The following is a 13,084-nucleotide window of genomic DNA, read 5'->3' as shown; positions in this document are numbered from 1 at the left end:
GTCTGGCCGGCGGCCGTTTGGTGACACACAGGTTCCCAAGTCAGTGTGACCTGGAGTGACCAAGACCAGCAAACCAATGGTCTCAGCCCTCAGGTTCTGATCACGTTCGTCAAAGTGCCTGGCCCCAGCCATACATGGAGGTTTATTTGGGGCATCCCCTCAGCTGGCTCCCTTGCGAAAGTGGCCCTGAAATGTGTTTCCCTGTATCTTTTGATATAATTTAGTATCTGTCTAAATAAATGTTTTACAGCAGATGGTTATGGAATGAATGTCTTATCAAATTCTTGAGAAGACTCTGCCCTTGAAATATTTTTATTTAATTATCACACTGCAAAACATAAAACAGTAGCTTTAGTTTTCTCTTTTAAAAACAAAGAAGTTACACAATAGATTGGTATTCTGAGAATGAATCTCAGAAGTCAAATTTATATAATATGTAAGCCTTTTCCTGGTCTGTGCTTTGCTAGGTTTTTCTAGAAGGGAGCTCTTTAATTTTAGAATCCACAAAAGGATGTGCTTTGGATGTGTTTAGGGGTGTCATCTTGAGAGATGGCTCAGGGGTATAAGTTCAACATGTTGTCCACGCTTGTTCTCTGCTCCTCGATATGATGGGGGGAGGGGGGAGAGACAAACACTGCTGTTTTCCTGTTGCTTTTCATGGTTTTAGCATCATGTTCCTATTCTTGCTCAAATCGATAATTACTCTGCAAAACCTGGCCTTTTGTGCTAAAGCCTCAGATGAGAAAGTTTTGGCTAATGCTTTCTCTGAGACTGCTGTTTAGTTACCCTTTCTTTTCTTTTTTTTTTTTTTTTTTTTTTTTTTGATAGGTGTACTTTTAAAAAAGATTGTTCACCTTCTGGGAACTCAGAAAATTGGCTGGATATTTCATCTGGAGCTAAAAATTGTCCTCAAATTCAACTAATTCGAAGAAATAGAGCGAAGGTAAGAAGAAGATTTTAATTCATCTCTTTTGTCTCATTTTGCACTATTGATGCTAACTTCCTTCTGTGTACCAAAATACCTCGTTACCCATGGAGTAAACTTAGTTATGAGCGTGCACTCATTAGTTAAGTAAATGTTGAGCGCCTGTTGAGCGCCTGTCAGATACCATACCCCCTGCAAGGAGCTGGGCATATAACAGAGCAAGACAGAGACACATGGGGGCCTGCCCTCCTGGGGTTTGCCACCTTGTGGTGTTTGCCACCTTGTGGTGTTTGCCACCTTGTGGAGTTTGCCACCTTGTGGAGTTTGCCACCTTGTGGAGCTACAGATGACTCTCTCTAGTTGAATTTAAAGAGATAGACTTCAAATAGAAACATGTGTGGATTAAAAAAAAAAGAGGAAAGGAAATTCAGACCCATAGTCAAAGTAGGATTTACGTGTAGAATTTTGTTTTGTTTCCTTTTCCTTATGTGTTCAGGCTCCTCCTGACAACTCTTCTAGGAACATGGCTTCAAGTAGTGTTAAGTACAGGTGGTCAGTGAATAGTGCAAGTGGGGACCCTTGGGAAGCCAGTGGCTCTTTCGGGGGCAGCACGTCAGTCCTGTCTTCCGGTAGGAGGAAGAAAAGCAGTGAGCATATGCAAACACTGTCTAACTCATGATGAGCAGCCGTGCCCTCTGCGAGAAAGGAAATCCTGCGTCTCAGTGCTATAAGAGGACATTGTCTTCTAATTACGGCTCTTGTTTTATGAATTATTGGGCAGCAACCCCATCCGCAGCCAGCTGACTTCTCTGTTGAGCTTGCTCTGTTTTACTTGAATGCCACATTAACAAAGAAATGGGCTACTTTCTCTTTTCCCTTACACTTTGCCATTTCAAATAGCAAGAACCATACCACTTAAGATGATTTAACATTTAATAAAGGAGAGCTGGAGCATTTAATGAGTGATAAATAATGAAAGAATCAAACTTTCAAGTCATAACTGATCAGAACTCACAGATTTAAGGTTACTTTCTGGTGTCTTCCTTTGGTGGGGGTGGCTGGGGGCCGGGGGGAGGCTAGGAGAAAAAAAAGGAATTCAAAGTTTTCATCCAAACCTCCACCACTCCTGAGTGAGAGTGAAGGGATTCTGTGAAAAAGACATGTGGACACCTGAGAACAGGTGTGTCCAGATTTTTATGTCTCTTAATCTGAAAAATAGCTGCTGACTTTGGTGCTGATAGAGAATAGTAGAAATTGCCAGGACCCTTGAATGCACCCAGGATTCTGATAAGCAGTTAAGGTTGTGTCAGGTTTTTTCTTTTATCACTTTGAAACATTGAGGGTAATACTTCAGCTAAATGTAGTGAGGAAAAGTAACTTGCTTACTACGTAAAAAAAGTATAACACACACAATTTGCTTACCTGTCATTAGGCTCACTCATAAAAATGAATCAACATTTTTCTCTAGTCTGGAACATTACCAAAAATGCTTACCACCCAAACAACCACTAGTGCTTTCTTTCCTGTTCTGAGCCCACTGGTTTCTGGTGATCCCGCTAGAGTCTTCCCACACAACCTTACCTCACTCTCCAGCTCACCTCCAGGTAAAGGAGATAAGAATTAGTAATTTGAATGAAGCTCTCCTTTGAAACCAAGGTTGGTCTGATTATCTTAATCATGTTGCTAAGATGCCTGACTCTACATATTATATCAAAATATTTCCTGTACTTATGGTCATAATAACTTATCTGAAAATCTCAGATCTTTATGTAATATCTGACCTGACCCAGACCCACAGAGATGGTAGTTTATGGTTTTTCTCAGTTCTTCCTATTAGCTTGCATCAAGGACTGTTGACTAACTGCCCGTCATATGCCTAGGTGACCCCGCCCCCCCTCAAAAGCATGCAATATAAAGTCTCAGTTCCCAAGAAGCTTTGTCTCTTTGCACGAAACAATTAGAAGACAGTATATCCTCATCCTCATTACGGAACAGGCATTAAAAAGAAATAGAGCAATTCCAATTGTCTTGGAGGGATTTCCATGAGGCTTTGGTGCATAAAAACAGCAGGATACAGAAAAGTATATATTACATGTTCTTACGGTGATCAAAAAACCCCTAAATATGTTTGTGTATCTACGTCTCTATAAGATTATTTTTGAGCGTTGTAGAAAAATGTGGACGAATTTGTACTAGATCATAAACATTTTGAAATAACTGATGTGGTAGAGGGAAAGAAGAAATAAGTAAAAAAAGAAAAATGAAATCTGTATGACAGACACAAAAAGGATGAATGACAAGATCCCATTTTGCATTATGTAAAATTATATTTGTATACTAATATGGACATTTAACATGTAGTAAGAATGGCTTATACTAGGAAAAAGAGGAATAACAGTGTTTCTCATGAACAGCATGGCTTCTAAAGGAGAAGCATAAGAAAAGCTCTTACAAATCCGAATGAAAACAAGGAATTTCACCATCACTGATAAAATCATTTTTAAGCAACATTTTCCAGTGCAGTAATAGAAGAAACAGGAATAGAAATAATTACTGAAAAAAGTAAAAAACATCATGATTTGCTAATCTTAAGAAGTTGGATATCAGCAAAATCTAAATATATTTGCTTTTAAAACTATATTAATAAAGGTGAAGTGCTAAATGGTCAATAAATATTCAAATATCAGTAACCCTACCACATGTTACAAAATGTCATTAATAAGAGATTCCATGCATTTAAAACAACAGAAATAGGCATAAACTCTGAGATTAAACCTGATATTTTGAAGTCATTTTTACTAAGAAGTACATGTTGAAGATAGCTACCAAAAGTAGTAATTTCGGTTCTGCAATAACTTGTCTTGAACAATTCTTTTTCACAGCGGTTTGCTAGTGGGGCACTAGGGCAGTGGTCTGTTGAGGCTGTTTATAATTCATAATAGGGAAACTGTATAATTCATAATATGGAAACTATCAATTAAAATCAGAAGCATAAATAATAAAAGCACAAGTATTTTCTTGGAAGAGATGAAAAATACCTTGAATATGTCCAGATATCCCAGTGAAAATTTTAATAAACTGTCTTAAAATGAATATAAAATTCATCCTGACTATAGGAACTGGTCAAAGATATCCAATATATACTTTGAAAAAAATTAGCATTCTGGTTTTATTTGTTTATGTGTGTGTGTGTGTGTCTATATCCCCATGCAACAGAGTAGAAAGCTCAGCAATAAGTATGATCATTTTAAAGATCAGAGATCATAACATAAGTGGAAACAAAAGAATTATAGGAGGTGCTGAGATAACCCAAGATGAAAACATATTTTAATTCACATTTTACATTAAATATAAAAATAATATGTAAACTAATTAAGAAATTCACATAAGAAGCTAATAGGAAAACGAACAGAAAATAGACTTGAGTATTAGATAATTTGAAAGTGTAATTTTCTTAGTTCTGAGGTAATACAGTATGTTAATAATAACCAAAGGAAAATACTCATATATTTGACTTACCTTTTTAAAAAAAATTTAAATATACTTTATTTCCTCAATAATGCCATATTTCAGTGGGGACATTGTTTTTATATGGCATCAATTTGAGTTGGTTTTGAAATAATTCAGTGTGACACCCACTGTGGGGATCGCTAATCTCTCCATCCCTTTGGGATGACTCTGCCTATCTGTTCCAGCTCATGTTGCTATATATATATACTGTCCACACAGCAACACAGAAGGCCGCTCCCCTGGCTAGTACCACCATGTTTGCCATGAACTCAGGGCTCTGTCTCTGGTGACTCTGTCTGGCCATTGGTTGCTGAACATCTTGAATTTGGAGATGATTTAGTGCATTTTTGGCCAATGGAAACATCATGAAGCTGAAGACAGGGCTGCAGCAACTGCAGCTGCTGGTTTAGTGAATCCTCATGTTAAGTGCCCTTGTCTATTTGACTTACTTAAAAAAAAAAAAATCCATACAACAAAAAGAGGAAATAACCTAAAGCACTTACTCTAGGAAAATGTTTGCAATAGGCAAAATGTTAATTGCAAGCTATTCAACCAGGAGACCTTCAAAGGGAAAATATCAAGACATCAACAGTAAGTGGCCAAAAGGATATATTCTCACAAGGGAATGTTTCAAGAGTTGCCATAGATAAGGAAATATGTGCAACTTCTCCAATTATCAAGGAAAATGCAAGTTAAAGTGATAAGATACGCTAACAGCTAATGTTGGCGGTGCCCACTAATACAACATTTTGGGAAAGCAATTTGGTGATATGTTTAAAAATCTTAAATATTTTCACTCTGAAAAACTTAGTCTGGGCTTAGATTTCTGAAGACGTAATTTGAAAGAAACCATAAGCAGGCCGATGCCATTACAGTAGCAGTTATAGAATTCGAATACTGTTTGGTAATAAGGGGAGTGGTTAAGGAAAATAAGTTAATGTGGGTTTTCGCCCTGGGAACATTGCCAGTAAACTGACATCCATGCTTTCTCTCTCTCCTGACCCTTGGTGTCATCATTTCCTCTTTATCCAGCTAACGTCAGGAAAAGAACTCATAAGATGGTACAGATTCCTCGGTTGGGGTTATTAAGCCAAGGCTTTCAGTTTTGTATCATCTGCATCATACAAAATACTTTCAACTACCTGGCTACCTTCTCCTTCCATTGCCTTCCATGCCACATCTTCTCCATGTTCTCTCTTTTCAGCCATAATTCAGGCTCCCTGCCTGCCTCCTTTTCTGCATGACTCTACACATTGCAATTATTTAAGGCCCAGTTTTAGTGCTGCTTTTCTTCTGACTCTGTACTTATTCATGGACTCTCCATTACCATGACTTTATCCATCTATATGCTTGTGTCTTTTTTTTAAAGATTTATTTATTCATTCATTCATTCATTCATTTATTTGTACAAGCACTGGGTACAGTCAGAAGCGCAGGAGGGTGAGAGAATTCACCAGAGCCCGGGTTGGGGGCGGGGGGCAGAGCAGGCAGAAGGACCGAGGTACACTGCTGAGGGGAGCAGCGGGTGGCAGGAGAGGTCTGTGTGACCCCCTCTGGTGGCCGGGGAGCAGCCAGGGATTGGCGCTGCAGAGGCTGCGGGCAGCTTCAACCCAGCGCTCAACCACTGCGCCACTGGGGAGGCCCTCTTGTGTCTTCTTTATCTTCAGCCCAGAGTGTGCCACTCAGCTCCAGGCCCATATCCAACTGCCATATCCCCTGGATTATCACACAAGTATGTTGAACTAAACACATCTGAAAATGAAATCTTGATTTTTTTTTCCACCCAAAGTCTGCCTTCCCCTCAATGTGTCCCATCTCAGTAGCCAGCATCTCCATCCATTTTCTCACAAAAATCCTCCATACCCACAAGCCCCACTATCAGTCCTGCTCCATGCCCCCTCTGTAAGGGATCCCGAGTCTTCCAGTTCTGTCAGTTTCCACAGTATCGCCTCAGCCTGGGTTCCTATCATCTCTTAGTGAATTCTTAATACTATGTGGCCCTCCAGTTTTGAGGTAGTGGAATTTTCCATACATATATTGACTAGAAGCTCATTGAGGGCAAGGATTATAGATGTTGTGTTCACTGAAGTAGTCAATACTTTGTATATCACTTGGCCCATGTTAAGAGTTTGGTCATATATTTATGTCATAAATATATGAAAGGATTGCTGGTATATAAAAACGTATGTGAGAACTGGAAGGAAAGATAAATAAAATAGCTGGTGAAAATAGGATCTTAAACTTTCTGATACTTTTATTAGGATGTTTGAGTAGTAAAATTTAAGACATGTATACAGGGTCCTATGTGATTTAATCATATGCTAAGATGTGTGGGTGGAAGAAGGCAGCATGAATGAGAGCTCATCCATTTAGTGAAGATGAGTTAGTGAGGATGGTTTGGACTTTGTTACTACGCCCAAGTCCCCAGGAGGTGGTAGAGCTTCAGTCTAGTTGAAAGTTGTAAGTACTTGTCTTCTTCCCAGAGGGTTCTGTGACCCAGAAACAGAACTTATCGAAAATGGGAAGATGGTGGTGTCCCACTAGAATGGACTTAGCAAACTTGTTAGAGAATAAAAGACAGGAGTCTTAGCTGGTGGGGGACAAAGTCTAGGTGGAGGTCAGAAGTATAATAGAAGATAGAATCACCTCGGTTGTCTGGAACAATAACTCTTCATCATAGATGCCAGCACTTCCTCTACTCCCAGCCTCCAGCCCTGCTCAGCCCGCCTTCCAGTCAGATCGCTTTCATGCATCTGGTGCAAAAGGGGCCCACCTCTGCCATATTCCTTTAATTTTCCTTTTCAACAAGAGAATTGACTGCCTCATTCCTTTAGCTAATTCACTGGCGGAATTATATAGAATAAAAGATACCACATCATATAGAATAAAAGATACCACACACAAAAGTTGCCAGACAAACAGTAGAAAGGTTTTCTTTTTGCGTCCTCTCATACACACACAACAGTCTTCTCACCTGGTCATATGTTTGACCATAAACATAACCTGTATTCATTTTAGGAGCAGAGTTCATCAGCTACTTCCTTCTTTAACTCTAATAACATTTGCAATGAGAAATTAAGTCACGACAAATGTAGCAACATCTGGGAAATCAAGTAAACCCTGGATCAAAGAGAAACAAATCCAAAAAAAAATTGGGTTTGGGTAGCAATACTTACTATCATAAAGATAGAAGTTTTTCTTAAATTAATGCATTTATCTAGTACCATTCCTGTCAGATTCACAATCTCCTTACCCCCTTTGGGTAAAAAGATCTTCAAGTTTATATGGAAGAGTGGTGTCTAGGAAATATTACAAAAGTAATAAAGACGAATAAGATTTTCCTTTTCAGATGTTAAACATATTTAAAGTCACAGTAGTAAAAACTTGATGACAGTGGAACAGAAGTAGATCAATAGATAATTGAAACAAAGCAGAGTTCAGAAATAGATTCAAGATCTGTGATAAATCAATGTATGTCAAAAGTGGTATTTCAGTTCATTGGGGAAGGGAGGGTTTGTTTTTAGTAAATGGTTGTGACATAACTGATTAATCATCTGGATAAAAATAGAGTTGGACCCTTATCTCACTCTCTATATAAAATTAAATTACAGATGAATTAAAGATAGCAGTTTAAAAAAATCAAGTCAGGATGGTGGAACAATTTTGTATTTGTCTATAAGCTAGAGTTTGGAAATTACTTTATAACCATGACAAGAGACCCTCTATTTGATTACACAAAAAAAAACCACCCCACATCATATAGAATAAAAGATACCACACACAAAAGTTGCCAGACAAACAGTAGATTAGGAGACATTATGTGTCAGAAATATAACAGATAAGGATTAATATCTGCACTGCACAGAGAGCTCTTAAGAATTGATAAGAGAAATACAAAGCAGAAAAACTGTCTGAGAATATGAATATGTGCTCCATAAAAGAACACATCAAGTAGCCAATAAAACATTTCTTTCTTGACATCAGCAATCTGAGAAATTCTCCTTCTATGGCTGGTCAAAGGGTGAGTTAAAGCTCTAGGCTGGCTGGAAATGATGCAGAAACAATAACATGGTTCCTGAATCTTCTTCCCCCCACAGACGTTGGTGAGTGTGGTGGGGAGCTTCTCTGAGAGATGCTCAAAGTGCGAGGTGCTGAACCTGGACAAGAACGAGGAGCTCTGCACGGAGAAAGAGAAATCAAATGGAACATGCTGGTGCAGCATCCCAGCCAAGGCAGTCCACAGAGGTCAGTGTGCTGCTTTCTCCTTTCTTGCTTAAGAGTGAAGAGTACAAAAAGAAAAAAAGTGAAGAGTACAAGAGAACCTCGAATTCAAGTTACCCAGGATGCCAGGAATCTGAATAGCCCCACCCTATAGATTCACTGTCTCCCTACTGGCTGCTTCCTGCTTTTCTTCTTAGTCCTGCTTAACCTCTGTTGCCCTCATCCCATGCAGAACCTCACTGTCACATGGGACTAGACGGGGGTCAGGGTAAATTTAGAGGGCATTGAAGCCCAAATGTTTCAGATAACAGAAGATCTGACAAGCTGGGGGTGCTTTTGGTGAGACAAGAAAATAGAACAGCCAGTGTTCTGTCCACTCAAGTTCATGCGTTCATTCCTATGGGAAACGTTTATTGAATTTCTATTACGTGTCAGGGCTGTGCTGAGCACTGGGGATCCAGTGACCACCCCTCCCCAACCCCCCGCCTCCCAAAATGGACCTGGTTTTTGCGCGTGGCATTTATGAGCCTTTTGGGACCGAGACCAGTAAAGAACTCATTACAGTGCGGGGGACAGAGCATGCCTCGGGTAGCTCATGAAAAGGGCACCTTGTGGTCTTGGGGAGGTGGTAGGGGGACAAGGAAAGCTTCCTAGAGGAGGAGAAGGGTTCAACCAAAGAAGGGGAGCAGTGTTCCCTGTAGAGACCAGCAAAGGAAAGAACTTTGAAGAGCCCAGAGGTGTTATGTGGCTAAGGTGAATGGGTTGGGACAGGTGGAAAGCAGTGATACCAAATGGATACCAAAGAAGGCACAAAGTAGCCACTTACAGTCAGTACATATTTGTTGACTGGTTGCAGGGATAATGGACTGGAGGAGGGAACAATTGTTCTGGAAGCTCAGATAGGAGAGCTGGTGCAGTGATCTGGTCCAGATGAGGATGTCAGTGAGAGCTGGGGTAGAGACAGATGGGATGGGGAGAAGTGGATGGATTCCAGCGGGGTTAGGAATTACGCAGCGTACACTGAGGACTCACAAGCCTTTTGGGTGAGAAAGACGAGCAGAGTGAACAGCCCAGGCCTCACAGAATAGGTGAGGATCCTCATGGAGCTGAGTTTTGTGGCAAGAGCTGGTTTTACTCCATCAATCCTCAGTCCCTCCAAAGAGGATATAATGCATGACAGTCCGGGACCTGAGCTTAAAAAATGCTTCTGTGCCCCTGGGCTCATGTGACAGTTTGGATCTGAACTGCTTGGAAAATTATTTCAATTTTCCACTTTACTTTGTGCACACGAGGCAGCCTTTGTGATATGCTGCTAGTTAATTTTGGTCATTAGCATGCAGATCTTGCTCACCTATAAAATATGCTTCTGAAGTATTTGAGATCTCCTTGTAAAAGCTCGTTGTCGGATTTTAGAGCCACCATCAATTGCACCCAACCCTTTGCCTGCCCTTTTCTGAATGTCTTACACATTCAGAGCAGACACATTCTTTCCAACCTCTTGCCAACTGCTATTGCCAAAACCTTTTTTTAATTTTTTTTTTAAGATTTATTTATTCATGCATACAAGAGCTGGGTTACAGGCCAGAGGTGCGGGGGGTGAGAGGATTCACCAGAGACAGGATAGGGAACAGAACAGGCAGACTGACTGAAAAACACTGCTGAGGGGAGCAGCGGGTGAAACAGGAGACGTCTGCTTTGCCGTGTGTGTTGCTCCCTGGCAAGCCGGGGATGGAACTCGTGCTGCAGTGACTGCGGATTGCTTCACAGTGCGGTGCTTCACCCCTTGCGCCACCAGGGAGGCACCATTGCCAAACTTTTGTCCGTGACCTATCATAAGTCAATGATAAGTCCCTTTCACCAAATCCTGTTGCCCCTTCTGCTTCTGCCCTAACCAGTCTGTTTATTCTAGCACCCTGTCACCCTCATAGGCACCCTAGTCTTGATACCCAGGTATCAAGGTTCTGCTGCCTAGAACTCAAGGCACTCATTGGCTCCCTTGCCTGGGCTCTCAGGTTCTCACCTAAGATATTTTATCTCTTCCAGAGAATCTATAAATCCAGAGCAGAGACCATATTGAGTCATTTCCTTGTGATTCAAGTCATTCCTAGTTGTGCCTTGTGCAGGGTCGATACTCAAGAAAGTGCAGCTTCTGCTGGTTTTCACCACTGGAGACTGTGGATTCCACCGATGTGTATTTTTCACTGAGTCACTTCCTGCTTACCCCTGTTCCTTCTCCTGACCTCTGTCAAGTGTCTGTTCAAATGCTCTTGCCAAGACATCAGGCAAACCCTCCAAGGCTCCTTGTCTTTAGAACAGAGAGTTTGCACTTCTCACGTCCCCACTCTACCGGAGCAGGATTTTATGTCACCTCTTAACTTTCAGAATGAATTTTACTGCCCTCAAGAAGCACCTAACAGCAAGGGTTCTCAGAATTTTGGAATCACACACTAGAAAAAATTCAGTAAGAAAATTAGGGGTGCCAACAGTTAGGCCAACTCCCTGTCATGTCCAGATTTTCATTTTTAAAGTATCTACCAAGACCATTAATTCTTAAAAGGAAGACGATCTTAACCAAAGTGGGTGACAGCCTGGCATCTGTCCCAGGGCTAGAAAGGCCCATAAACAGGCCGTCCACAGCCGTTCCATAGGGACAGCAAACCATTGTGTCCCAAACCTGCTCCCAGCCTGCCAGGTCCCCACTTGGAGATCAGGGCTCTGAAATCTTCACTAGTCTTGCGAGTGATTCTGGGCTTGGGAATCACCTTGCTAAGAGTATATATAGATAGAGAGAGAGAGAGCAAGCGAGAGATCAACAAATGCTACTTTTCTCTCATGCTTGATGTAGCACAATTTTTATTTTTCTCACTATTCTTTTGGGGCTTTCTAACCCAGGGGGAGGTTTTCAAAAACCAATAAGAAAACTTTCATCACAGATCAGATCACAGTGGACTCCAAGACAACCATGGGTCCCAACCGGGAACCACAACTTTAGAGTTAAGGAAATATATGTGGTGTAGATTTTTTGTGAAGGTGCAGGATTTCCTTTCAAACGTTCTGGTTATGTTCTAGGCACTTCTTGCTCGGTGACTTGTTTTATTCTTATGCTGTGGCCAATTACAAGCTGAGATAGTGATCCAGGGAGAAGAGGAATGTAAATGGGCTGTAAAATGGCTTTTTCCTAGTGATTATCCATGGGAGGCTTGGAACGAGAGGTGGGCCCTGGTCGGTTTGGAGGTTGTGCTGTGCACTTTGGCTGCCTGACGCGAATGGCCCAAGGGGAAGGAACCACATACCGACTAAAATGTTAGCGAACAGCTGGCGCACCCCCACACTCTAGGCAGAGGAGGCAAAAATATTGATTTTTTTGCATTTACAGCTTTGCTTGACTGTAGTGGAACTCCACCATAAATGACTTCTCCCCCCCTTCTCTGCTCCAGATGTTTTAATTGTCAGCGCGAATTTCTCCTTCGATTCTTGGCATTTATCAAAAAGATTCAACTTTACCAACTGCTCATCATTAAGAGAGTAAGATTTTTATTTGAAATTTAAATGTTCTCTTGTAGGTTTTATTTATTTGCTTTGTTCCCCAGTTTCCTAAAGAACTCTTTTGGGGAGTAGAACTTTCCAAAGTGCCTTTTGGAGCGTGGCCTAATGGGAGATAGGAGGGCCACTGAGCTAATAAGCTCAGCTCACTCACTCAAGCCCTCGTTAGAAGGGGGAGCAGTGAGGCACAAACCCGGGGTGCTGAAGTGTTGCCACCACTGGGGATGTCCATTCCCCAAGAGCAGAGGTAGCCTTGAGTAAGTACAGCAGAAGGGGTGCTGCTAGCTTCTCCACTGATCAGGATGACTTTGGGAATTTGGGTTGCAGGAGAGGGTATGAGTGTGAGGCAAGGGCAACTCCTTCACCAAGGGGAAGGATGGGACGAACTTGCATCACACACACAAAACATCCAAATTCTGCCCTTTGTACCACTTTGGCCTGCTTGAACCATGTACCCCCGAGTTAGGGCCACACCTCACTCCTTGCTTCTAAAGAGGATACGGGAAATGGTTTCCCACTTTACCCCTTTTTCCAGTTGGAAGAAGGAATAGAGTTCCCAGGAAAACACAGGAAACTGGATTAGTGAGTCTTCAGTTCTTTCAGTGGTGTGTGCTTGATGGGGTGATAGCAAATGTGATTCTTTGGGATGAATTCAGACTCACAGCTGAGTTGGGGAGCCCCTCTGCAGCTCTGGAACTGGTACCCCTGGACCCCAGCTTTTTGCTGCAGCACTTAGGAAGAGGGTGTTCAGGTGTTTCTTTTCAACAATGTATTCAGAAGGGGAAAAAATACCAATACCAAGCTTGTTACAGAAAGCCACAGTTCATAAAATAGGGAAAAGGGAGAATCAGGTAGAATTTTACAGCTTAGAGGGGTTGCAAAGAT

At 41.4% G+C, this 13,084-nt stretch overlaps 1 protein-coding gene across 2 annotated transcripts in view; it reads left to right on the top strand.

Moving 5' to 3' along the window:
• Positions 1-13,084, top strand: part of PLXNC1 (plexin C1) — a 142,200-nt gene that overhangs the window by 55,299 nt on the left and 73,817 nt on the right. For both annotated transcript variants that reach the window (XM_054696129.1, XM_037513862.2), the window contains exons 5-7: positions 829-943; positions 8,533-8,680; positions 12,094-12,181. In XM_054696129.1, coding sequence (XP_054552104.1) covers positions 829-943; positions 8,533-8,680; positions 12,094-12,181 — 351 coding nt within the window. The remainder of the gene's footprint in view (positions 1-828; positions 944-8,532; positions 8,681-12,093; positions 12,182-13,084) is intronic.

This window comes from Talpa occidentalis, unplaced genomic scaffold (assembly GCF_014898055.3).
Source record: "Talpa occidentalis isolate TD23 unplaced genomic scaffold, MPIMG_talOcc4v2.1 talOcc4.16, whole genome shotgun sequence".
NCBI lineage: Eukaryota > Metazoa > Chordata > Mammalia > Eulipotyphla > Talpidae > Talpa > Talpa occidentalis.
The sequence above is the reverse complement of the archived record's forward strand: the minus strand, read 5'-3'. Positions and strand labels throughout refer to the sequence as shown.